The 27,384-nt window shown below is 37.6% G+C and overlaps 2 protein-coding genes across 6 annotated transcripts; one reads left to right on the top strand and one right to left on the bottom strand.

The window, feature by feature from the left end:
- Positions 1-1,738: 1,738 nt before the first annotated feature.
- RECQL2 (RECQ helicase L2) lies at positions 1,739-23,671 on the bottom strand. Of its 5 annotated transcripts, none has more exons than XR_015957974.1 (21): positions 23,269-23,490; positions 22,086-22,303; positions 20,902-21,048; positions 20,600-20,815; positions 20,336-20,440; positions 19,551-19,655; positions 19,358-19,480; positions 18,672-18,760; positions 16,082-16,118; positions 15,955-15,988; positions 7,290-7,342; positions 7,140-7,217; positions 6,994-7,059; positions 6,784-6,850; positions 6,610-6,663; positions 6,411-6,518; positions 5,330-5,394; positions 4,153-4,231; positions 3,516-3,616; positions 2,463-2,680; positions 1,739-2,175 (listed from the first exon to the last, which is right to left on the bottom strand). XR_015957974.1 is itself a non-coding variant. In XM_088688247.1 (21 exons), the coding sequence occupies exons 4-21, from the start codon at positions 21,031-21,033 to the stop codon at positions 1,984-1,986; spliced, it is 1,821 nt and encodes a 606-aa protein (XP_088544373.1). In that variant the 5' UTR covers positions 21,034-21,048; positions 21,613-21,970; positions 22,086-22,303; positions 23,269-23,567; the 3' UTR covers positions 1,739-1,983. The 5 variants fall into 5 exon arrangements, 3 of the variants coding, with proteins under 3 accessions (XP_088544373.1, XP_068326023.1, XP_088544374.1); XM_088688247.1 differs by lacking the exon at positions 3,516-3,616 and adding an exon at positions 21,613-21,970 and having other exon boundaries at positions 23,269-23,567; XM_068469922.2 differs by lacking the exon at positions 3,516-3,616 and having other exon boundaries at positions 23,269-23,671.
- Positions 9,279-11,897, top strand: LOC148690252 (uncharacterized). The gene has a single exon (XM_088687833.1). It carries the CDS (start codon positions 9,279-9,281, stop codon positions 11,754-11,756), a length of 2,478 nt encoding a protein of 825 aa, XP_088543959.1. The 3' UTR covers positions 11,757-11,897.
- Positions 23,672-27,384: the final 3,713 nt, after the last annotated feature.

The raw sequence follows: 27,384 nt of genomic DNA, 5'->3' as shown, positions 1-27,384 counted from the left end.
CACACAAGTGATATTCTACGGTACACTATCTAAATTGCAAGAGAGATTCAAACTCAAGTGGAAAGAATGAAGAACATTCGTTATCTTTTACAAAACGTCAAATTGTCACGTAAGCCATCAAAACTGAATCTTGAGGGTCCGTTGCTCCTCTTAGTACATGCAAACTGAGTCAGGAGGGTCCTTTACTTGAAAACCCCACATAGTATAGATCATTGTGAGTGCTCTACAGGGAGCCTCATATTCAGCAAGCGTGTGTTGAACTCATAATCCATGTTAAAATAGAAAATCCAGTCTCTGGTGCTCTTTAATCGCATCAAACAACAAACTAACAAACTTGAATTCATTTTAATGATTCATAGCCTTATTGTGAATTACGGCTCAAAGTTAAAGTCTTGAATACCAATCTGGAACTGGCAATCGATCAAACAAAAAGTAGCGAAGAAGCTTTCAAAGAGTTCTGCCATCAGGGCGATTGATCAAAGACGAGCAGAGAAATCCTCTCATATTTTTATGTTTAAAATAGTACTACAGATATCGTAAATCCACTTCCAAATGACTTATAAAGTTTTCCTTAATGCTTAGAGAAAAAAATTTGTGAAAATAAAAAATTTGTATTTTTGACAAAAAAAACGTGGGTGTAATCATGGATTTTAGTCAGTTTTGCAAATTTATACATAAATCGTCGTTTAAACTATTTATTTTCACTTTCGCCTTACTGTGAAGATTTGAAAATTAAAATAAAACTTTCCGTTGATATTCTTTAGGATGGAACCCCAACAATGTTTTCAGCCTCACTATTATATTTTTTTACATAATTTCTTAGCTTTCAGCTTAAATATATATTAAATATACATTTATTGATCATAGTAAAATCAGGTTCCAAATACTTTATAAAATTTTCCCTTAATACTAATGAAAAATATTTTACAAAAATAAAAAACTTATATTTTCAACAAAAAAAAAACGTGGATTAACATTTTTTTTTTTTTTTTTGGAATGGTCTTATGGTGCTCGAAGATGACCGCAGGCTTACCAACGCAGCGATCAACTTGCAGCCTCGGGTCCCTCGACTTGGAGATGGCGGCGGCCACCAAGTTTGAACTTGAAGGAAGGATACATGTTGAAAACGACATGCCGCTCACTTGGGCTTAGGGTTTTGGACGATGGTGGCTTCGCGGCTCGGTGGCCCGGCTCAAAGCCGTGGTTTCTGCGCGATTAGGGTTTTGAAAACCCTGTATTTTATGCTTTTCGATATTGTATCTCAACAAGTAATCAACCCATTGGATCACAAAAATAAATAATTATAACAAGATGCAATTAAAAAAAAAAATTAGAATACTTGGACGATGAGCAATTTCGATAACGTTTCTTGAGGTTTTGGCTCTTCTCACAAAGTCACGTTCATTCTAATATCGTATAGTAAAATAATTCTCAAGTAGGATGAGAGAGGAACAACGGTGGAGAGAGAAGGGCACAAGTGATTTGTGATAATGGAGTTTCACCTTCGGGCCTTGTGCCTTTATTTATATTAATCATGATGAACTTTACTTGCCTACAAGTAATACAAGTCTATAAGAATTTGATCTTCAAATCCATTTTACATTAAATTTATACAATCATATTCCTAGATATTATTCACAACACAAATATATTTGGGAAATTGACATAAATAGGCTATTTTTTTAATCTTTAGACCAAAATAAGACAAACCGGCCATACACTCTATACACAAGCAAAATGACGAAAATACTCGCATACAAATTGTAAAAACTCACAGCTCATTGCGTAATTTTTCTGATTTCGAGGACAGAGCTATAATTGGCTTGTCTTTTTAGTACATTTACCGTTTTTCCCTTTTACAATGAAAACTGATAAGAAACATAATTTTCCATCTCCAACATATTATGCACTCAAACGAGCTCCATACCCAGATAGTGTCTATGTTGTGGGAAGTCAATCAAAAGAGAGTTGGAACTGATCCTATCATGATTCATCATCACTACTCTCAACAAGGATAAGTTGCTTTTTGCTCTTTAGCCTTTTTGAGGCTCTGTTTTCATTTTCTTCTTCTTCTTTAACCTCATCAGGCTGCGCCGAATCAGCATACTTTGTCACTTGTTCAAGGATTCTACTTCCGTATTTCTCCGTCTTCACTTTTCCAATTATATTCTCCAACTGCAAAGAAATTAAATATGTTTCATGCATAAATTCAGGACACCTACCCCTTGTTTGCATAGCAACAACATAGATTAATAGCATATAATACATTGCACCGAAGCGCTCGCACTACAAGTTTTCATCAAACAGAAGATATCGAATTACTTAAATTGTTGCAAGAGATCTCCCCCTACACAACCACCCCCCCCCCCCCCCCCCCCCCAACTAATGAGCTGAAATGTTAACGTAATGAGGCTGAAACTTTTTGTATGTATCTTAAATGGAATAGTGTTCACAAAACTAACCAGTTCCATTGAATTTGGCTTCTGGGCACTTATCAAGCTGATTTGTTGAGTAGACAGAACAGAATGTGGAAATATTCCTCCATGAACTGAAGATAGTTCCTTCCTCAGCTCGTCAAGCTTCAATTCCAGAGTAGAGGAAGCACGACTGTGTTTAACTGATCTCATACCAGCTACTTTCTTTTGTCCGCTAGTCATTTCAAGCTTTATGCTTCTCTTACCTAAATGTGAAATGAATTGATGTCAATTAGAGCTAACCAGAAAAGAAGCGAAAACGGAGTCAAGAGTAACATAAAACCTTTTTTCCAAGCGGTTACTATGAGTTTCAGTAGTTCATGGACAGTGAAAGGTGAAATGTAGGTGATCATGACACTGAAATTGAGTCAAGTTACATCACAATTCTCTTTCTTTCTATTTGCAGGTATGGCGCTCAAAAAGGAAAATATGCATCTTATTAGAGCATCTCCAATGGTATAGGCAATTAAAGTAGGCAAAATTGTACTATAAAAGCTGATGTGGCATGTTGGCTACTCAATTGCCCCATGGAAAAAGTGTCACTCCAATGGATTAAGCAATCAAATGGGTTTGCCTAATCAATTGCCTACTCCATTGGAGATGCTCTTAGACCAAATTTTCAGCACAGGAACCTAAACAACCGATATAAAACAGGTATAAAGTAGGCTCTAGGTAAATTGGACCATCAACGATATTTTCTTTAATAAACATGTATCACGTGCAGTAGCACCCATAGGTGTAAGAATATTTTACACCAAATTACAGGGGCGTGCAATTTGGCCAGATTGACCAATATAGACATATATCCAAAGTTAGCGTAAAAGCGGATCTTTACTTCCACAGTTAATCACTTTCATACTGTAACCGACATGTTTTATTTTTCTATTATTAATGGAATATAGACATATCAAGAATAGCATTCAAGGAAACTTGTGATAATATGGGACTCCTTTTCTTAGAATACCTCAAAATGTAAAACTATCTGACGTTCTGCAACTCACATAAGCGTTAGACTTGAGAACAGCAAAACTAGAAACTCACTCCAAATAGGATGGAAAATGGCTTAAGTTTCGCAATTCTCACAGTTAGCATTCCACCTTCAAAGATGTCCTCTAGGGCATGGTTAAAGCTTCTGCAAACTTCTATAACAGAACTGGTAAGTAAATTAGAACTTAAATGCTGCAGTATTACTTTGAAATAGGAGAGCCCAAAAGGACTCATGACTGTCTCGTTGGCAATATCTTAAAGGCACAAGCACCTTTTGATCTGGGTGATCCTAGCAGGTGTAGTCTTTGAAAATGAGCTGTAAATTTGACGGTTTGGATCACTGAATTCTAGTGCGGTGTGCCCCTATATAAATGTTCTAGGTAAATTCTTGTTATATTTACTAAGCATTATGGATAAATCATCAATATCTGCCTATTACAAGACTGATTTTTTTCTTAAAGGGGGTTCAACATCAACTCGTTAAGTAGGACATTAACATTATCGTGACAAGCTTATGGGTGTTTTGACAGTACTGTCCTTGCAAAGGCACCAGTTATGCTACAAGATATGTCGTTCTTAAAATAAAATGCCTCAAACTGTAACCTTCAAAAAATAGCATTTCAGATAATACCATAAACTTTTCCTGTATAAAATATGTTAATATAACTTTCGAGAAAGAATAATTTCTGACCTTGCAATACTTGCTTTGCCAAGGGTCCTATTGTTACATATGCATTTGTGGCATAAGCTGTATGCTGAAATTCTTCTTTCTGCATCAAGAACAGTGTGATTCTATATCACGTACTTGAAACAACCATATCAGAGTTATCAAGATTCAACAAAAATAATAACATGCTTACAGAAGATTTAACAGGGCATAATTTATAGAGAATGAAAAATAAAAACCTTGGGAGACAAATTTTTTGTCTTGCAAAAAAAAAAAAATTAATAATAAGAACAATATGCTTGAACGAAATAATTCAGAAACTAAAAGAAAATGGCACTGTAACAGAATTATAAGGCCCAAAAGCTTAAGCTGAGAGCCAACATCAATGTATATCAAACTTACAATCCTCACCTGCAGCCCCACCCTATGCATGGACAAGCAAACAAATGCAGATAGAGATTGGAGATTTTAGGACCTTCGAAACCTGAGCCTTCTCATAATTTTTGGCAAATAAGCAGACCCCAAAAGGCTTACGGGTCTATTTGATTCGCTGATTCGCTGATGAGATAGACGAGAATGAGATCCCGTTCTCATGTTTAGGAAGACCATTGATGGAAACAGATAACTGCCACAATGTATTCCAAGCACATGAAAGGGGAATCTCATACCCTTTGGGGTGTTTTTCCCATGACTAGAGAAATGCAAACAATGCATCTTTTGTGACTGAATTATCTTGGTTGACAATTTAGAATACAACTTTTTTATACACAATGCTGGGGTATGATTCAAAGGCTAAAAAAAAAAAAAATTGGTTCTGATAACTGCATAGTCAGAATGAAAAACAATGAAATTTTCCTTGATGTCATTCTCATTTCCACATTTTGGAACACTCAAAATCTTCTATTCCCATCCCCCAGGAATGAGCATGGGTATTTCCTGCCCAAAGAGCAAATCCCGCAAACCAAATGGGCCAAATGAACCTTAGGGGTTCAGGAATGGCCAAAAATGTATATCACACTAACAAATATTATTTAAAACCTTGCAGGAACATCAAGGTTTAAGACCAAATACATGCAAATGCCGGAACATTAAAAATTAGGATTCTTAAAGAGTTTTCTGTGATTGTCAAAAACCAGATCAGAAAAAAATCAAAAAATTGAGAACGACGACTTTTTCAAGGTCCAAGAGTTCAACTTCTTACCAAAAATCGATCTAATATAAGCTGTATGACAAGCTTCTCTATTTCCTCTCTGTTCAGCTCAGAACCTGAGTAATTCATACACCAATGATAAGTTTCCATTTATTAAATGATAACATGTCAGAATTTGTGTTTTAAGTTAAATCTCTCTTGATTTTTTTTTTCTTTTTGTTCCATAATTTATTAATGTATAAGTGAAAGGCTATATGATTGTTGGTTCATTATATATTTTCAAAAATATTACTTTACGCGACAGAAAACTGATTAACAAGTCAATTATATAGTAACTACTAAATAATGTGCAATTGAGTAGTGTGCCCTGTGAACTAACTATATGGCTCCGCCATTGACACCACTTGGAACTACAGAATAGAAAATACAATATGCCCCTCCAGTTCTTTCCAAAAGTTTCATGCCTCTCACACCTTTGACCCCACAAGGCCTACACACTACAGAAAACAACCCCTCGTTCCCATCACTAGATCTTAGACAAGCAGAAATCGTGAATAGACCAAAATATAATACGACAGAGACAGTTCTAGCATTCTTATAATAACATAATAAAGGCACAGCCTTCGACGTACACAAACTTCATTTTTCCTAAGTAAACTAAAAACCCTCTATTTCTTTTTTCACTCCTCAGTAGATATCACTATTATAGGGAAAGCTGATCAATGCATTGTGCTAGTATGTAACTCAGATTGAAATTAAAAAACTGAATTAGTTTACCATTATTTTCTGGTTGTACAAACATTTCCTTGATAGCTAAAATGGTACATTTATTACACCGGAATCAATTTTTTTTTTCTTTTTTTTAGAAGAAGAAATGATAACAATTTATTAAAACAATAACATGAATTACAAAATAGTGGATAAGAAATCCACCATCCAGCAAAACTAGCTAAGACCTCTCAAGTAGATCTATTTACAAGTAACTAAAACTGAATCAAAATCATTTTACGGCTGCTAGCATATCCCACACTATATGAGAAAGAGAATAATCCCTGAACTCATTCCTAGATCTACTACACCGGAATCAATCATCTAATACAAAAAGAATTATATAATGAAGCAATAAACATACCTAGTTCCTTGTGCTTTATTTTGATTTTATCAACTAATTGCAGCACAGTCAATCTTTGATCATTTTCTTGTACATCTTGCAGCAAAGAAATAATAACCTTTGCATGACCTGTAAAGCATGCCAACAGTATGAACGAAACTAATAGACAATTATAAAGAATTGTACTCTTTTCTTTTGAAGAGAACGCAAAGAAACATACGTGACACATCCAGTTCTTTAACCTCATTGGAAAATGCACAGTTGTCACACATCCCTGAGATAGCATACATTAGTTATAAGAACTAGTAAAACCAAACAAAGGACGTGTGTCCCCATGTGTGCTTATGCATGTGCTCTTGAGCATACAGAGGAACAACCAATAACACTTTATTACCATTGCAGTCCTGTAATGGCTCAGCAAAATGGCGGAAAAACGAACTACGGCGGCATTGTCTTTTTGACTGCAATTTTAAAGAGAAATTGATAAGACTAATGTTAGATTTACTACTTTTATTACAAAAAAATCAAATGCATGTGGCGCAAGGCTACAAATATTACGAAACTATGTAACTGGTAGGACGACTAAAATGAAAACAGATACTACCTGACAATATCGTACTATGTCATAAAGGTTCTGCAATCCAGAATTTTCATAGAAGACCATTGAACTCTGCTCAGAGAAAATAATATCTAAAGATCACATTGTTTAGGAAATTATACATAAACCAGCGCGATAGCCGAAAATAATACCTGTCTAGGAACATCACCAGGTCTAAAATACAGTAGGCATTGAGAAGGGAGTCCATCTCGTCCAGCTCGGCCACTTTCCTGGACTTACGAAGGTTACAGAAGGGATAAAATTAAAGGATATGTAAGTTAGCAGCTGGGAAGGTGAAAAACCTGGTAGTATGTTTCCATTGATTTACTTAGGCTGTGATGGATGACAAACCTGACTACAAGCAGTTACCAAGTATTAGATATAACAGGAAAAGAAAAAGACTTCTTTGACGGAACAGAAAAATAAGATTAAATTTGTATTTGTATGCAAACTTCAAATGGCATGGAAAAACAAGACAACATAAGGAAATAGAAGATAAGTGAAGAAAGAAAGCATCGACTGCACAAGTTTTGCTGTCTGTGATCCCAAGACCTTGAACATTAGACTGAACTTGTCCCCGGTCCACCCATATATGAAACTTTTCCCCATAAAATGTTACTCATACTTACCAATTTAAATTCTTATGTTATTCATTATTATGAAAAATTATTCCCCCTTTAATATCATTATATTTATAAGGTGCTAAGATTTCCATTGAAAACAAAAGGAAATTACAACACAAGAGACATGGTGTTCCCTGAACTACATGCAATTAAAGAACAAGAAAAGATAAAAGCAAGAAAACAAACAAAAGAACTAACAAACATAGAACAGTCCCCAATCAGGAAATAAAATCGCATAAACAATCAGTCCATACTATCTGAGCCAAAAGGATGTCCAGAAACAAACTCTAACCCACAAGTAATCCACATTCTCCCCCTTCACACCCTAAATGTTTCCCCTATTTCTCTCCATTCAAACAAAACAAAATAAAACTGCCAGCACCAAGCCCTTTTTCCCAACTTAGGCTTCTCACAAATAATGCAATACAAGATTATGGGATTGCCCGAATCAAACTGCACCTTTCTTTATTTTCTGAACCTCTAGTTGTATTAGCTCTGTAAAGATTCCAAGCAATTAGGTTATTTCTACACATTAATGATAATATGCTTTTATTGGGGAAAATACATGAACATTGCAAATTTAAGACCGAGTGCCCAAGAGTTGGGCTATGTGTGCTGGTCATAATGCTCAATTCAGAGAGAAACAAAGGACCCAAGTAACCAGCTCGGGCCCCTTACGTCTCAGTTTTGATAGTACTATTGAATTCTTCCGACTCTCACTTTTCTCACTCCGTCTCTCTCAGTCGCCGGCCGTCCAGTCCTCCTCCTCTCCAATCTCTCTCACGGTCTCACCTCCACCGCAACCATCGTGACTTCGTCTTCTCTCATGCAGGAAAACACAAAATCCTCTGTTCACAAGGAGCGGCGGTGGTGGATCTCAGTAGGTCTCTGATTCCCTCTTGTCTCAGCGGCGGTGGATCTCCGGTTAGGCTCCGCCGTCCGGTTCTCATTTTCGCGGTCTCCGACAACATAGATCTACTGGAGAATTGGATCGATTTGGGTTTATTTTCAATTGGGTGTCCTGGATTCGAAGAATTGGCGATAAAGATCGACTCTTTTGATCTTAAGGTGCATTAATCCAGATCTTGGGATAGTGGAGTGGAAAAAAGTTACTGCTCAGATCTTCTTTGCATGTCGATTGGAAATGTATCGCTAGGAAATTTGGTTTTCCTGGGAGTGCGAGTGAGTAGGATACGGGATGAGTTGGCTGGGTTTCAGAGTCGCCGCACTTCTGCTCTCCTCCTCCTCCATCTTCCGTAAACTCGGTCTTCGACTCGGATTGATCACTTGATCGCTCTCTCACCGAGTCCACCCACCAACTCGGATGAACTTTTCATCTGGGTTTTTTCCAATTTGTCTAAGTTCTGAGATCTGCTGGAGAATTGGATCGATTTGGGTTTATTTTCAATTGGGTGTCCTGGATTTGAAGAATTGGTGATAGAGATCGATTCTTTTGATCTTAAGGTGCATAATCCAATTCTAGGGATTTTGGAGTGGAAAAAGTTACTGCGATCTTAGACATGCATAGTTTCATGTTGTGCTTGAACAAGTATTTTGAGCCATTGTTCACATCTGAGCAAAGGGGAAGGCGGCAATGGAGTCAGAAGGAGAAACTGCCCTGAACCACAACAGAAACTGGTAAGGGGAGCAGCATCCTAGTGGGATAAGATGACCTACCGACATTTATCCAGGGATTACAAAGTAGAGCAAAAGGTTTTCATCTTAGAGGTTGAAGATAAGTCTTTTGGTGAAAGGATTCTGTTAACAGAGAGAACTAGATACAGAGGGTACCAGATTTCTTTCGATTTGGGATGTGCTGCTTGGCTCATTGATCAGTTAAAGGAGGCGGTAGTTACAAACGGTCAGATCTTTTTCAGAAAATATAGAGGTCATAATTATCAGTTTTGGGTTGAAAGATTCCACAACAAAAACGGGGATTTTCTTGTTCTGTCCAAATCAGAAAAGGATGGTTTTGTAAGGAATATCTTCGTTCCTAAAGGAAGTAACTTTTTCGGCTGGAGAAGTCTGGAGGACCTACTGTCTGAAATTCTCAGAGGTGGAAAGAGAGCCGGGGCTTCTCAGATGAATGTGAAGAGGGATGGAATTGAGCCTATGAGCAGCCACTCGGGGTTTGGCCCTCAGGTTTCGTATAGAGATGCAGTTCTTGGAGGCAAGAGGTTGACAAATGGGGCATCCCTTCGAAACGTCAGAGAGGAAAGTTGGATCAAGAAAAACTGGAATATGAGAGATACTTCCACGGAATCATATAGTTGGGGGAGTGTAATTGTTTGTGAGAGACTTGTGGTGCATCAGCCTTGGAGAGTTGTGGAGGCCTCACTTCAAATTCTGCTGGGAAAGAAAATTTGGCTTTCACCATTCCAATGCAACAAGGCTTTGTTTGTTTGTCAGAACGAAGAGGAAGCAACAAAAATTGCACAACTTGGAGTTCTAGCCATGAATAAGTTACCAGATGTGGTGCTGTCTGGATGGTGGGACAGTATCAAATCAAACGACAGAAAGGTGGTTAGTTATGGTGGATGGGTTGCTCTGGAAGGTTTACCACCGCATCTTTGGACCAATGATTTTTTCCAAAAGATTGGCGATGCATGCGGCGGTCTGGTAGAAGTTGATCGTAGAACAGCTAACTTTGGTTTTTTGATTGAAGCAAAGTTAAAAATCAAAACCAACAACATTGGCTTTATTCCAGAGTTCGTAAATGTGGTAGATGGAGAATCAGTATTCAGGGTAAAATTACGTCAACTTTCGCCAGCAAAGAGACCTAAGCCTTCGGCTGCAGATGGTGGAGTAACCACAATATCAAATGGCTCTTTGAAGACTGAATCGAAGTTACAAAGGATCACCGGAATAATCCCTCCGGCGAAAGCAGATTTTCAACAGACTGAACCTATTTCAGGGACACGTGTCTGTTTTCAGATTGGAGATTTTGAATGCCCTGTCAATGTAGGTTCTGAAAGAAAGCAAGGAGAAAGCATGCACGTGACAGAGAGTGTGCGGGTTGAAAAGCCTGTAACTAATGACTCTACTTTTTCTGTAAGAAAGCAAGGTGAACAACAGAGAGTAGGAAAAATAATAGGAGCGGTGGAAATGACAGAAGCGGTGGTTTTCTCAGAAGGAGCAGAAAAGGCAGTTGCAGGGGATTATTTTAATAATTCAATAGAGAAAGGAAGTCAGAAAGAAGTGGTCTTTTCGGATGTAGGCAAGGGCTTGGAGGTATGTGGGACAGATGGTGGCGGTGGTTGGTTGACAAGAGGAAGCAGCACTTCAATGTATTCAACAGTGAACAATTCTCAAGTTTCTTCGGCTATGAAAGCTCATCACAAGGGTGTTTCAAGTAAAACTCCAATGTGTTTCAATTTGAATTTCCTTGGGAGATTTGGCGATTCTGATATTTGTGGAAAAAGACTGAAGCTTGTTCTTCCAGACGAGTTCGGATCTTATCTGACTCCTTTTGAGAGGCCTAAACTGAAGGAAATTCAATCTCCCAATCTCACCTTCTTAATTAATGATTCTGAACAGATGGATGAAAAAGAAAGTGATGTCGATGATGTTCCAATAAGGCCATCGGGCAGGTTGATTGAAGAGGAATCATCGGAACAAAGGATGAGGTTGACAGAGGATCTTGGTCTGGATTATTCTCAATTATCAGATTTTGGTGAAGACGAATACATGTCACAATCATCAGTTTCAGAGGAGGAGTTTGGTGATTCTTCACAAGATGAAAAAGAAACCTTCGAGGTTTTTGATCGCTTTAACGATGTGTTTCACAATCTCTTCACTGATACAACAATGGAAACAAGGACGACATTGGATGAGGTACCTTCTCAGTCGCATCATATAGCAAATTTAGACACTGTGGAACAAGTTGAATACAAAGATACTGGAAAAAACAAGAAAATGTTAAAGTACAGCAGAAGGAAAAGGTCGGCTAGGGCATCAGTCAAACGTGAAGCACAAACTCGAACTACCAAATTCATGTCAAATATGAAAGTTTCTTTGGTGCCACTGAAAAGGTCTTTATTTCTTGAGAGGAATACTGGGAAAGTCATTGCTAGCAAGCTTGTGGGTGGAAACAAGGCAGAAAAGAAAATTCAAGGGGGCATTGTCAGATTTAATGAAGATAATTAGCTGGAATGTGAGAGGATTGGGAAGTAGGAAGAAGAGGTTGATTTTAAAACAGCAATTCAGGCGACTAAAGCCCGATATTATTATCTTACAAGAAACAAAGAAAGAATCAATTGACAGATCGCTTGTGGCTAGTGTTTGGGGAAGCAGATTTAAAGAGTGGATTTACGCCCCTGCTCAAGGAAGATCTGGGGGTATAGCTGTGATTTGGAACACCAAACACATCTCGGTTATTGAATCTTTGGTTGGAGGTTTCTCTGTCTCCATAAAAATTAAAGCACTCAATGGGTTGGACTGGTGGTTATCTGGTGTCTATGGTCCCTGCAAAAATAGAGAGCGAAAAGAGTTCTGGGAAGAAATGGCTGGCCTTTACGGTATTTGCGGACCAAGATGGTGTGTAGGAGGAGATTTTAACGTGGTGAGATTTGTAAATGAGAAATCAAATGGTGGAAGAATGACTACAAGCATGAGGAATTTTAATGATTTCATCCAAGATACAGAACTTAAGGATTTGGAGTTGCTCAATGCTCAATTTACTTGGTCAAACTTCAGAGAAGAACCTGTGTGTCGGAGGTTAGACAGATTTTTGATCTCGGTAGGCTGTGAAGAGATTTTTCCAGAGGTAAGACAAATGGCTTTGGCAAGGGTTACTTCTGACCATTGTCCAATCCAACTAGATACTAACAAGGTGAAATGGGGGCCAAGTCCTTTCAGATTTGAAAACATGTGGCTACAGCACCCAGATTTCAGGAACAAGTTCAAACAATGGTGGCAATCTGAGCAGGTGGAGGGTTGGGAAGGTTATAAATTTTTGTACAAGTTAAAAGCTATCAAAAGAAAGTTGCAAAGATGGAGTAAGGAAAGTTTTGGTGATGTTGAGAAACAAATTAAGGATGCTGAGGCTAGCATAGAGGATTTAGATAGGAGAGAAGGGTTGGAAGGGCTAGATGTTGCTGCTAAAAGAAAGAAGGAAGAGTTACTTTTCCTTGTGGAAGATCTAGCTTATAAGGAAGAAGTGAAATGGAGACAGAGAGGTAAAGTGGAATGGGCTAAAGAAGGGGATGGTAATACTAAATTTTTCCATAGAATAGCAAGTGGAAGAAGGAAGAGAAACTATATAGAAAGGTTGGAAGTGGATGATAGGGGAGTGGTAGAGGATGCAGAAGAGATAGAAAAACATATCGTTAACTTCTTCAAGTCCCTGTTTAGTAGTAACGAAGAGGTATGTTGGGGCTTGGAAGGCATCAATTGGGCCTCAATAAGTGAATCTGAGGCAGCTTGGCTTGAGAGGCCTTTTGAGGAATCGGAAGTACAAAGAGCAGTCTTTGATTGTGGAAGGGATAAATCGCCAGGACCAGATGGTTATTCCTTGCAAATGTTTCAACACTGTTGGGAATTCTTGAAAGTGGATATTTTGAAGGTCATGGAGGAGTTCTTTGAGACCGGAATAATAAATGCGGTGACAAATGAAACATTTATTTGTCTAATTCCGAAAAAGTCAGATTCTTTGAAAGTGACGGACTATAGGCCTATAAGCCTAGTTACTGGCTTATACAAAATTGTGGCGAAAACCCTAGCTTCAAGATTAAGGGAGGTTATGGGCAGCACAATATCTCCACATCAAGGAGCTTTTGTTAAAGGCCGACAAATTTTGGATGCCGTCCTTATTGCAAATGAGGTGGTAGAAGAGGTGAGGAAGAAGAAAGAGGAGGGTTTGGTGTTTAAAATCGATTTTGAAAAGGCTTATGATCATGTCGAGTGGAGATTTTTAGACGAAGTTTTACAAAGAAAAGGCTTTGGCATTAGATGGAGAAAATGGGTGCAGGGATGTCTAAATTCTGCAAATTTCTCCGTTTTGATAAATGGGAGGCCTAGGGGAAAATTTCATGCTTCAAGAGGTTTGAGACAAGGCGACCCACTGTCACCTTTTCTTTTTACCTTAGTAGTGGATGTCTTGAGTAGATTAATGGAGAAGGCTCAAGAGAATCAGCTGATCAAAGGTTTAGGCATTGGGCAAGAAAGGGTGGAGATCTCTCATCTTCAATTTGCTGATGATACTATTTTCTTCTTGGCGGATGATGAGGAAGTTTGGAACAGCTTATTAGAGGTGCTCAATTTATTTTGTACTGTTTCAGGGTTGAAAATCAACAAAGAAAAGTGTTCTTTGGCTGGAATAAACTCAGATTGTGAGAAATTAAAAAGGTTGGCAGATTCTTGGGGTTGTGAGGTGGGTAGTTGGCCAATAAAGTATTTGGGTCTCCCTCTTGGGGGCAGGCCAAGAGCACTTACGTTTTGGGATCCAGTGGTAGAAAAAATGGAAAAAAGACTTCAAAATTGGAAGAAGGCCTTCTTATCCAGAGGAGGCAGATTAACTTTGATTCAATCTGTTTTGGGAAGTTTGCCAATCTACTACATGTCCTTGTTCAAAATTCCTTGCGGGGTGATTGGACGCCTAGAAAAACTAATGAAAGGATTTCTTTGGGAGGGGGTGGAGGAAGGAAAGAAAAACCACCTGGTGAAATGGGAGATAGTTATTAAAAGTAAGGAGGAAGGGGGTTTAGGAGTAGGGAATTTGAGGAATCAGAATGAAGCGTTATTGGCTAAGTGGTTGTGGAGATTCCCAAAGGAACCAAATTCTCTCTGGCACAAGGTGATAAGAAGCAAGTATGGGCTGCAGGATAATGGATGGAATGCAAATCCTCCAGTGCGGGGTTCAAGTCGAAGCCCCTGGAAAGATATTTCGTGTGGTCTCCAATCATTTCTACAATGTTGCAAGTTTAAGGTGGGCAATGGGGAGAGGGTGAAGTGTTGGGAGGATGGTTGGTTGGAAGGGGGACCATTGAAAGAACAATTTCCTAGATTATTCTTGCTATCGAGAAGGCACAACCAGAACATCGCAAGTTTTGTGGATCTTTCTATCAATTCTTTGAGCTGGAATTTTGATTTCAGGAGAAATTTGAACGAGGTGGAGATAGAAGAGGCGGCTAGATTATTACAGAAAGTGGAAAATGTTCGCTTGTCTCAATCAAGAGCGGATGATAGAAGGTGGAAACTGGATTTATCAGGATTGTTCACCTGCAAATCCTATCGCTCTTTCTTGAGCAACAATGGGATTGTGCAACATTTTCCACCCTCTTCACAGATTTGGAAATCAAAAGTTCCTCCGAAGGTCAAAGTTCTTGTGTGGCTAGTGGCTATTGGGAGGCTCAACACTTGTGATCAAATTCAAAGGAGAAGTCCTTTTATTTGCATCTCTCCCCATTGGTGCAGTTTGTGTAAAGCAAAGGAGGAAAGTGTTAACCACATTTTTCTTCATTGTTCTTACACGATTCAACTATGGTGGAAATTGTTTCAGGAGGTTAGAGTAAGTTGGGTCATCCCAAAGGGTTGTTTCGAGCTTCTAAGCACTAATTTTGAGGCCCTAGGAATTGGGAGGAAAGCTAAAGCTTTGTGGGGTTGTCTGGTGTCGGCAGTTTTTTGGAACATTTGGTTGGAGCGTAACAAAAGAATTTTTGACGATTATACTGGCGTGGGGGTAGCAGATCTGTGGGGAAGAGTAAGATATTGGGCAGCCTTCTGGGCTTCAGTTTCAAATGAATTTAAGAATTACTCTCTTTCTCACATACTGTGGGATATGTTAGCAGTCATAAAATGATTTTGGTTGAGGTTGTCCTACTTGTAATCTGATCCTCTGGACAGATTTTCTTGTTCTGTTCTTGGTGGATTTCTTATCCACTTCTGTGTATTACACTTTTCTTTTATAATAAACTGTTATAGTTTCTTCTCAAAAAAAAAAAATGATGTAAAAGGAGTAAATTATAAATCAAGTTGCAGATTCGAGCTAAAGATCATTTCCCTTTTGGGACTCACCATGTTAAAAGAATCAAATCACCATTCAATCATCTATTAAGGTTCTCTTAGTTTACTGTTTAGTGAATATTTTTGCAGATTCAGACCTTATGTACAGTACTGATAGTGTGTATGTGCTGGGAAATTAGAAATATCTTGACCTGTATGCATAATAGTTTTCAGAACTTCATGATTCATAAATGACTCCCATTAGGAGTCAAGTCCAAATATGATGACCAGAAAACCACCATAATCTATTAAGTCCCCACACACTGTCAATGCAAAGAAGATAAATTTCGATTGGAGAACTCATACAACACAAAATCAAAACAAATAATGTTGAAGGACTAACCATCTGGTTTGTTGATTCCCATGCCAAATGCTACCTGGAATGCATATGCAAGCTAAGGTATAAGGAAGATAAATAGGAAAACAATAAAGTTCTTTATGGTGAAAAAGGGAACTGCAAACAAACATACAGTGCCTACGATGACTTGTAGCTTTCCATTGCTCCACCTGTGCTATCAAACATACGAAAGAGGAGAAAGTGACTAAACAAAAGAATATGCATTAAGACGTGATGATGTGTGAGCTTGGAATAGGCGATACGCATACAGAGTTACCTGAACATCCATAAAGATAATACTAGTTGCTAAAAATAGATAATAAAGGGTAACAATTGAATTTTAAGAGGCGGGCTTGAATAATATGAGCTGGGCATTCAGTTAATAAAACTATATATTAATCTTCAATCCTGCAGGTAACCCATAAAGGTTGACAATCTAAACCAAGTTTTCAAGCATCTAAAGATCAACAACTAATGTAAAACAAATTGTGGAGAGCAAAATGCCCCTCTCTGAGCCCTCTCGAGGCTCTAAACCTACCTCTCGGTCTGCCATCAATTATCTCTTAAAAATTAGATAAACTCACTACTAATCCCTGTCCTCCACCTCCTAACACATGAGCTAGGAATGGTAATTAACAATCAAAATGGTCATATGCTTGGGTAGCAAATACGATATGCATATCCAATTCTTCATTCTGTGTATCGTGACATCGTCTGAATTTTGGGCAACTTTGACTTTTGGATATGATACTTACTTAGGGAAAAGATATCCAGAATTTCAAGGAATGTGACAAATAAGAGGTTAATCCATGGTATACTTTAGTCAGCACTCAGTACAAACAATCCAGAAAGATTTTGTCCCTTAAAAAAAATAAAAGAATAGACCAGCATAATTAGCAACATTCATGTAATTCCATGATACCCATGTTACGTTTTTGGTTCGTCTTTTGTTAAAGTCCTATTTTGTTTAGGATTGTATTTTGGAAAGCTAAAGGTGCACAGATTCTTGTACTACAAGGATTAGGGAAGAATTAAGTTTTCTTATACAATTAGATTAGGAACCCAAGAAGGAAAATTGGAATAGGAAAGAAAGTTTACTTTCCTATCCCATGTATAATATGAAAATTGCTTTTAGCAATGGCAGCACAGCATGACATGGAGATTGAGCAGATGGATGTGAAGACTGCGTTTCTCCATCGGGATCCAGAGGAAACAATTTCATGGCTCAACCAAAAGGGTTTTCCAAATATGGGAAAGAAAACCTAGTATGTCCACTCAGGAAGTCCCTGTATGGCCTGAAGCAGTCTCCAAGGCAGTGGTACAAGAGATTTGATTCCTTTATGCTGAAAATTAATTTTAGGAAATTGCTTGTATGATTGTTAGTATCATGTATTCCAAGATGGGATGAGCATATTGTTGCTGCTATATGTGGATGACACACTAATATCTTGTCAAGCCAAGTCTAGAATTCAAGACTTGAAGAAGATGTTAAGCAAGGAGTTCGACATGAAGGATCTAGGTGCTGCGTAAAAGATCCTTGGCATGGAAATTCAGAGAGATAGGACCGGTGGTAGGATCTATATATCACAAGCCAAATATATCCATAAGGTTCTTGAGAAGTTCAACATGCTAGAAGCAAAGTCAGTTTCGACTTCTTTGGCGGCTCACTTCAGATTAACTGGCCAATAGTGTCCTAAGTCAGAAAAAGAGAAATCAGATATGGAGAAGGTTCCCTATGCTAATGTTGGGGGCTGCCTAAGGTTTGCAATGGTGTGACACGAACCGACTTAACTCAAGCAATCAGCGTCATTTCCAAGTACATGGCAAATCCAGGAAAGCAACAATGGGATGCAGTAAAGTTGATTCTGCATTACTTGAGAGGTTCTTGGTGACAAGGGTGTTAGGGTACATTGATGCTGACTCTGCAGGGGACTTGGAAGAAATTCAAGCATTGCTTGAACTTGATTGATCTCATTGATTGATCAAGGTGGAGCACCTCCTCACTTGAGGTAGGCGAGAAGAAGTTTGCCAAGGTGAAGGTCCTTGAAGATTTCCAGAGCTGCTTCAAGAAGGTTCGAACATAATCTGGGGTGCAACAGTCAAGACTTGGTTCGACTCACCAAGGTGGAGATTATTAGCTTTTTGATCCGTCTTTTGTTAACCTCCTATCTTGTTTAGGGTTGTATTAGGAAACCAAAAGGTGCACAGATTCTTGTCCTACAAGGATTAGGAAAAAATTAAGTTCTCTTGTACAATTAGATTAGGAATCCTAGAAGCCAAACTGGATAGGAAAGAAAGTGTACTTTTCCTATCCCATATAGAATAGGAAACCTAATCAGAAAATAGGATGTAAACCGCACCCTATACTTATAAATAGAGGTGCAGGAAAGGCTAAAAAGAAAGTGAGAAAACAGAGAGACAGCCGAGGGAAGAAAGGGATTAGTTCTAGGGTTTGCAAAAGTACTGTATGCTCTATTATTTATCAAAGAAGTCATGGTTTCTCTACCTAGAGAAATCACAACTGGACGTAGGCACAAGTTCTACCAAACCAGTATAAATCTTGTGTGTTTCTGGTTATTCTCTAATTTGCTAAGTTTAATTTATTGCCGGATACATCAAAGAGCAAGCTCCAGAGGAGAGTCGAAGTAATAACAACCCTCAGCCACAAATCATACTGGAAAAATAATCTCTGCAAAATATCTATAATGAGTCAATAAATTTACCGCTTATGAACATTTTCACGAGCATTTGCATCCATGTCTGCATGATAATGATGAGCTGATATTCCTTTCTCACGCAGCTCCTTTGCAACCTAGAATTCTAAACGTAAGGAATTATGTATAATGCTATTTTGGACAAGCAATTATGTATGATGCTACAACCTAAAACTCCTTTCTATGCATGACAATTATGCTAAAGCCCCAATCATGTGTGAATTTACGCTAAGTAAGCAAATTCTTGCAAAAAATATATATAATAATCCAGTTTAGATAACTTAAACAGTTGTGGTCATGGGTCATATCAGACTCACTGTAGCCGACAAGAGAGAGAGAGAGAGAGAGAGAGAGAGAGAGAGACTCAACAACAGAATCCTATAAAACTTACGTTTACAAAACAGGATACAAAGTGTGTTCTAAGTGAAAATTATCTATAGGGAAAGATTTCTATATTTCGGAAATATGCTCAAAACTGCGATACTTAAGCAATTCTGTTTTGACTCCAAAAAAATTTTGGAAATTTGTTAACATATCAAAAGTTTATCTAACCAAATTCAGGCATTGTGCTTTAAAACTGCTTACAGTTCCATCATTTCAGGATTTATTTTGTCCATATCTGTTATCACTTTTTACAAATTATGTGACAGTCAACCAAAAGCAACCAACAATGAAAATAAACAAACAACACAGACCTGTTCACATTCCTTTCGAGAAAAGCAATACACTATGCCAGATTCATGATCTGAATAAGAGTGATGAATAAATTCTGCAATTTCATCAACCACCACCTTGCCAACTGAAGACTTCTCTCGTACCTAAAGCATAAAGTATTATGGCTACCCCTCTTCAAATTCAAAGCCAGAAACAATGAAAAAACAAACAAACCATATAAAATAGATTTGGCCTGTTGACTGTGCTGACAAATTTTACACATCTAGGAATGTGAAGCATCTCCATCAGATCACTTTGCACTTTCTGGGTAGCAGTGGCCTGCAGTATGACAAACCCATCAAATCAACCAAAAAATACGATTAGAAGCAAGCACATGGTTACTCCATTCTTTTCATCCCTCTATATTATCTACGAATGAAGGTTAAACCGCAAACCCCAAACTGCTTTTTCCTGTTCTATTAGTTTCATATGAGTTGATTGAAATGCCCCAATAATTTAAGGAATTTATTATCAAATTTGAAAGCACTCAATAGCATCATTTTGCCAGATACAGAACAAAAAATAACAGCCCCTCTGTCATGCTTTCCTTTGCTTCTCTACCACCAGCATGGAAGAGAAAATTGTGACCAGCATTCAGCAAATTATTACCATAAACTTTGGGAACTGTTATTAGCACTCCAAAAATCTCATTCTACACTCCTCACAAATGTAATTTTCTTTCCAATTATAGAAAGTTTGGAGTGCAACATGAGATTGTTGGAGTGCCAATAACAATTCCCTAAATTTTATTAGTACGGAAACTGATACAATACACAATGAAATCAAAGCTCTCGCCAATAAAGAGAAATAAAATTAACAAGGTACCTTAACTTCTATTGAATACCCAAAATTTAAATTGGGGACATTTTGTTTATTCGAGATGGGAGTGGAAGAAGCTATGGAATTGTGATAGTGCCTCTAAAGAGGATATAAGAATTAAACACAAAATAAAAACTTACAGTCAGAGCAATCACAGGAACTTTGGGAAACTGAGTCTTGAGGATACCAAGACTTTTGTAGTCAGGTCGAAAATCATGACCCCACTGGCTGCAGCAATGTGCCTCCTGAAAAAATACGCCATGATATTAGACACTACAGAGATATTCAACTTGCTAACTAAAGAATAAAAAATTATTGATTGCTGATAGGATGATAAAGCCAAAATACCAATATGCCTATTTTTACTTCAAGGTATAATGAATCATTCAAGGCAACATACTTACGTCAATAGAAATGAGAGATAGACGACCAGCGTTATGGCACTTTTCAAGTTTTGACATAAACCTCTTACTCTTTGATATCTTTTCTGGCGTCACGTACAATATTTTCAAATCTCCCTCCCCCTTTTCGAGTGACTTGTATATTGACTTCTCCTCCTCCTTATTAGTAGTTGATGTCAACATATGAGCTGGAATGCCTAAAGCTGACAAACCCATCACCTGAAGCAATGGTAGTTTGTTGAATAACCTGACTAAAATCTTCAGGACACATTTTTTGTAAAGTGATGGATAGAATTTATTACAACCTGGTCCTGAATCAATGAAAGCAAAGGACTGACAACAAGAGCAACTCCATCACGAAGAATTGCTGGAAGCTGGTAACAGAGGCTCTTGCCACCACCCGCAGCCATAATCACTAAAACATCTCTTCCACTCATCACAGCATTGATAATCTGGCACGAATTAGCCACTATCAGCAAATCTAAAGAAAGAGATGGGGATAAGCATCTAAAAAACAGTTTGAACTTTAACAACTAAAGGGCAAACTGGCACTAATATAACGCTAGAACTACTGGAGTTCAATTAGCGATACCACCAAGAGAAACACAACTGGTACAGGAGAAAGATAAAACATTCACAATTCCAGCTACCATATCCATCCACTACTTGGGCCAAAGCCCACGTTATCTGATTGGAAGAATTAGTTTTCAGTTTGAATGATCAAAACTAATACTTGTATTATATATAAAATAAAATGACATATGAAACCACAATGAATCAGCTATAAAGACTCGCAAACAACTATTTATGCGAGCGTAGGAGTTGACTTTTCAAATTACAGAAGTACTGATAAGTTCATTAATTATAATTACTAGTAACTGAAATACTTCCTCTTTGTATTCTTTGTGTAGCTATTGACTTCCTCATTTTCACGGAGAAGTGCATACAAAGATTAATCTCAAGTATTCTCTACATATACCAAAGCCTAGAGAAAACTAGGACTTTGTGCTTCTTACCTAGCAGTTGGCCCCTGCCCAAACCCTAGCTGTTGGCAAACTAGTTTTTGTTAGCCAATTTCCCTGTGATCTTCCCAGTGAGCAAAATCTATCCATTTTCCACATGTCAATCTCATCCCGAGAAGAATACAACACGCTCAGCTGTTTACTGCCACCGCTGCCCTAGAATTTCTAGCTTTCCATATGATTCTATGAAGAATGAGCAAATAATGGGGTTTTTGTCTTTAAACGTGAAATGAAAAGAAAAATGCTTGTACTGTCGTGCTTTTTTCCGCTGCTCTTCCAATTTTTATCCGACTGATTACTAAGCTATTTTTTTTTTTCCTCTCCTTTGGCCAGCCAATCTCCACACCTTCAACTGAGACAGTGCAATAAGATCCCATATATTCTCTTTCTTGGTAGGGAGCTGACAATATGATAGCAAACAAAGGAGCAGGAAATTTGAAAAAGAACAATCCAGAAATGGAAGTTACCTCTCGCTGATTTGCACGATATGTGGATATGCCAAATAAATTGAACCTAACATCATTAGCTCGAGAATCCCACTCAAATATCCCAGACCAGTTTTCCTCAGCATTTGAAGGACCATTAACAGGATATGATGAATCTTTAGATGCTTCAAGTAAAGCTTGCAGTTCAGATTGCCTTTCATATAACCTCTCTTGTTGGTCAAGCAATATCTTAATTTGGTCTGAAAAACGAGACATACGCATAAATCACTGTGTTCTTCATATATATGAAAAACGTGGACAAACTTCCGTAACTTATTCAAGACAGATCATATCAGATAACATACACTTACTATCTTTTCTATTTTTTAATACGAATTGTCTATCAGAAAATATTATCCACATTGATCTACCAAAACATACATTTTAAATCCTCTAATGAGTTAGAAGGCTAAAATACAAATTATCCAATGAATCAAATCAGACACAACGGGAAGAAAAACAATATTAGCAAAATTGAAAAATGAGGTCTTCTGAACCCAAATTCGAATCCCCATTCTCGTAATCTGATGATTTTATGCAAGTGGCTCTTTACCACAGTGGTGGAAAGGTGTTGATCCCTTGCATGAGGGTGTGGGTTCAAACCCCGGTCGGTGGCTAATCTAAACATCTAATCTAACAAAATCTATCGTTTGACAAAAAAAAAAAAAAATGAGGTGAACCTAACACAGACCAAAAACATCATACATTACAGGGCAGCCTAGCGCACGAGGCTTCGGACATGAGATTTATGGGAATAATAACACCTAATCCGTATGCAGCGATACCCCTGTCTCCAGAGAGGCTCCATGACTTGAACAACCAGACACTTGGCACTTAATTCCTCTTATAGTGAATTCGTGATTACTCTCCAGAAAATATTGGTTACACTTGCAATTGCTTTATAATATAGACTTAACAAATTTACCCAGCTCCAAATAAAGCCAATCTCTTAAACTAGTACTCAAAATTCGTAAAGATTAATACTTTAATTCCTCATAAACCATTTTCTTTTCTGGTTTATCATAATAATCCTATCGTAAATTAGGTTTCAAAAACTGAAGCATAGAAAGTATCAAATGAAGAAATAAATAATTATTGAAAAAAAGGGAAAAGGAGAACAGAAAGCGGAGAGAGAGAGAGAGAGAGAAAGAGAGGGGTTGGTTACCTTGGACGCCTTGGATTTCAGCCTCTACGTTTTGCAGCTCTTCTGCTATTATGTCCTCCGTTTCCATGCCAAGCTCCTTACGCGACAGAGAGAGACTCAGAGAGAGGGTGATTCGGAACTGCTGCTTTCACCGCAATGCAGCACAGCGTACGCAATTCCAACGCTAAAAGTTATTACTCTTTCTTTTTTTTCTTTTTTTTTCTAGACACTTTAAAAAAAATAAAAAATAAATTATTGATTCGGATTCAATTTTGGTGGTTCAGAATTGAACTGAACTGAATTCAGCCGAAACATACTTCAAGAAAAAACATACAGTATTAGGAACTAATAGAAGATTTTGCCCGAAATCAAGCACCATGATGTTCTAGAATTCATAATGGACTTCATTTAAAGTGACGAAGTTTTGTTATTGTTGTTTATGTTAGTATTTATTTTCCAAGCCCAACTCCAAATCAATCTTTAGCCAAATTTCAATCCAAGGTTGTAAGCACTTAAAGGTCCAAATATACTGAAAGCCTTATTCACTATATTTTTTTTTTCTTCATTTTCTCTTCAATTTCTAGGTTAACAACAACAAAAATAAATAAATAAGTAAACTAAAATTGAACCAGACAGAATCGAAATAATTTGGTTTCTAGGTGATCTAGACTATCGTGGTACTCCTCTAATTTCTTTGCATGTTTGTTGTCACCCAAAGCATCTTTCTTGGTGGCTTTAGGTTAAAAGATTTGGCAGTTCTAAATCGCTCATTGATTTTAAAGCGTTCTTGGGATATGGTGGATCTCGCTTCTTGCATAGAGGATTGGTTCCTCCTTCCACTTAAAAAAAAAAATGCTCGGTGCGGCTGGGTTTTAAAAAAGGTTCTCTCTATTATCTCTTCACATTCGACTTGGATTGTGGGTGATGGTTCTCAAGTTTTATTTTGGTTTGATAATTGGTTGGGCGGGCCACTTGGATTTCATATCTCGGCATCCCTAATGCTCTTGCTTATACTGTCACAGCCTCGGTGAGCTATTTTATATGCAGTTCTCATTTGGACTTGCCGTAGCATTTCACTACTATTATTTTTCCTGAAGTTGCTGCTTTAATTACAACTACTTCTCTTCTGGTGCTGGCATCTTCTAACTCTTTATGTTGTTCTATCTCTTTTTCTGGTATTCTTATAGCTAAAAAGACTTGTTCTCACTTGCTTAACATTGATAGCCAAGTGCTTTGATGGAAAATCATTTGGTCTCATCAGATTTAACCAAAGCAAATCATAATTGTTTGGAAAAGTCTTACACGATAGTCTCCTAACTGATACGTCAGCTCTTGAGTATCTCCCTCAATTTTTTTTTAGAATGCTTTTGGACTGTTGGTCTTTGGTCTTGGTTGTTGGAGCTTTTTCGTTGTCCTTCTCTAGTGGTACAATCAATGTTACATGTTTTTTGGAAAACATTTCTTAGAACTTTTTCTGGTTCTAATGGAAAACTTTGGATTATAGTGGCACATACTTTTATATGAGCATTTGGTTTCTTCATAATCAAATTAGTTTCAGATTAGATGCTAAGTGCTGGCTAGCCGTTCGGTTTTGTGACTCAACTCTATTGTGTTTTTGAAGTGGTAGCTCCTCCTCTTCAATGTTGTCTATTTTCTCAATTTTGGGTATCTCGTTGCTTTCTATTATGGCTCCATCCTTTATTCCAGTCATTTGAAGGTTGCCAAAGGTTGGGTGGTTCAAGGTTAATGTCGATGGGGCTTATGCTAATGAATGTGCCAGATTTTGAGGGATTTTTCGCTCATCGGAGGGTAGGGCATTTGGTGCTTTTGAATCAAACATAAAATTTGTAAGTTCAATTGGTGCAAAAATTCTTACTTTCATTAAGGTTGTGCGTATAACTTCGGTCAAAGATTGGAAACATTTATGGATTTAAACAAATTCCATATTGGTTATTCACTATCTTTTTAAGATTCCTAATGTGTTCCCTTGGTTTATTATGGTGGATTGGAAGAATTGTCTCTGATGACTTCGTCAAATGCAATTTATGTGCACACATTTTTATAGAGATGAAAATCAAGTTGCATATCTTTTAGCTTCATTTGGGACAGATAGTTACGCGTATTACTCATGGTCAACAGTTCCAGATATTGTAGCTTCAACCCATGCTTGTGATATTTCTTTTTGTCCTTATTATCATTTTCGTTGATCGTTTTGTCTTACGGGTGTTGACATAGTCCCCTTACTTGTATCGTTTACTTTCATCATGAATTTATTATCAATAAATTTGGTGGAGGAGAGGTGAACAGGAGGTTTCTGCAGGTAATGGTCCTCACCCCTTTTGGAAGATGGTAGGTGTTTCGCACGCGACCATTGCTGAAAAGCTAATCTCACCTAATCTTTCTACATTTGGAAAAAAAAAAATTAAGTGAAATGAGGAGGATCTTGGGGAGCAAAGTCTTTCTCCAAAAAAAACATGTTCCACTTTTTTCAAACTTTTTTTAGATATGTACTGTTTTATATGTGAAACACTTAAATAACCCTATAATTTTAGTTACATTCAAACTCTTTACCTAATTGAGGATGGTTAGTGCCACCATGAAAATAAGCAACCTTGTGGACCTCCTCATACAAGATTGAGGCTTCCCGACCCACTTAGAACACCTAAATATTGAAAAAAAACAAAACTTAGCTCGAGATCCCATCGAGAACAACTCAAGCCAATTTTGACGCCTCTCGAGTATGGTTGATGCATATTTTTGGTGGCTAAATTATGAAAGATAAATAGGTCGTTGACAAACATTATAGATTAATGGAGCGGATACCATGGCGGATCCAATTTTTCCCCAAGAGATCAGTTTGTAAAAGTGTTAAAAAAATTATTAGACAAAAAGTAACACTAAAAATTAAACGATAGTACTTTCATTCAAATTAATTGTAAAATCAAAATTGCAAGCTAAAAGTTTCCATGACTAATTATCAAAATTTGAAACATAGGATTATAGCTTGATGTGTATTCGATTTATCAACTAAAAAACAATCCCTAACAATGAATCTACCAATTAACCAAAGACAAATTCTCTAACAATTAACTAAAATATACCCTTATGTCAACGTGAATCAATATTCATAAATAAATAAAAAATGCGACAATTTATTATGGATTTGTTACAATTAGTATTCATTTAGGAATGTGATTGTGTAAACTAGAAGTAGGAATTCCATTGGATTTGGGAGATCAAATCCTTTACAACTTGTATTAGTACAAATAAAGGCACAACATCAGGGGATGAAAACGCAGTTTCACAAACACATGAGCCCTTCTATCTCTCTGTCGTCCCTCTGTCACCCTACTTGAGAATTATTTTACAATACATTTGTTAACACAGTGTGACATCCCATTCCGAAATTTATTATATTTTATTTTGAGTAGGGGTGAAATTATCAAAATGCCCCTAAGATGCCATGTAGGCCTTCCTCGTGTACCTCAATTTTCCTTTAACTTTTTCACTCTTATTTTACTATTTTCAAATAACACTCATTTTTACGAACATGTGACGCAAACGGAATATATTGTGCACAAAACTGTGTGAAGTTTATATTTTTATATGGACTAATTTAAATTCAAAACGTTACTTGTGCAGCGCACATCACTACTTTGGTTCAGTTTTCTGATTGGTCTTGTGGGTTATGCTGTATAAGAAACCTAGAATAGTCTTAAAAAGGCTTCCAACAGGGGAGAAGATCTTCTTTGGAGCCGATTCCACCAGACCTCCGGATCCTCCACCTTCCTCTTCTTTCTCTGCACTTTTTCGCCCTCCGGAGTCGGCCAGAGTTGGCGTCGTGGCCTCCTGGGAGCTTGTTATCGGCAACGTCGTAGTAGTCGTCGTCGACTATGTGGTTTTGAAGTTTTCCGATAACTAGTTACGGGGAGGCCACAACGCTGACTTCGCCCGAGACCTACTCCAGAGGAACAAACATGACACCGACTCTGGGGGCCAAAAACCTGCAGAGAAAGAAGAGGAAGGAGGAGGATCTGGAGGCTCCGGTGAAATCGAGTCCGGAGAAGATCCTCTTCCTTCGAACAGAACAATGTTCTGAAATGGTTTCATTTGACAAACAAGTGACCTTTTAATATT

Source organism: Pyrus communis, chromosome 16 (genome assembly GCF_041283825.1).
Source record: "Pyrus communis isolate YQ-2024b chromosome 16, ASM4128382v1, whole genome shotgun sequence".
In the NCBI taxonomy this organism is placed as follows: domain Eukaryota; kingdom Viridiplantae; phylum Streptophyta; class Magnoliopsida; order Rosales; family Rosaceae; genus Pyrus; species Pyrus communis.
Note: the sequence above shows the minus strand (reverse complement) of the source record. Positions and strands in the feature narration are given on the sequence as shown.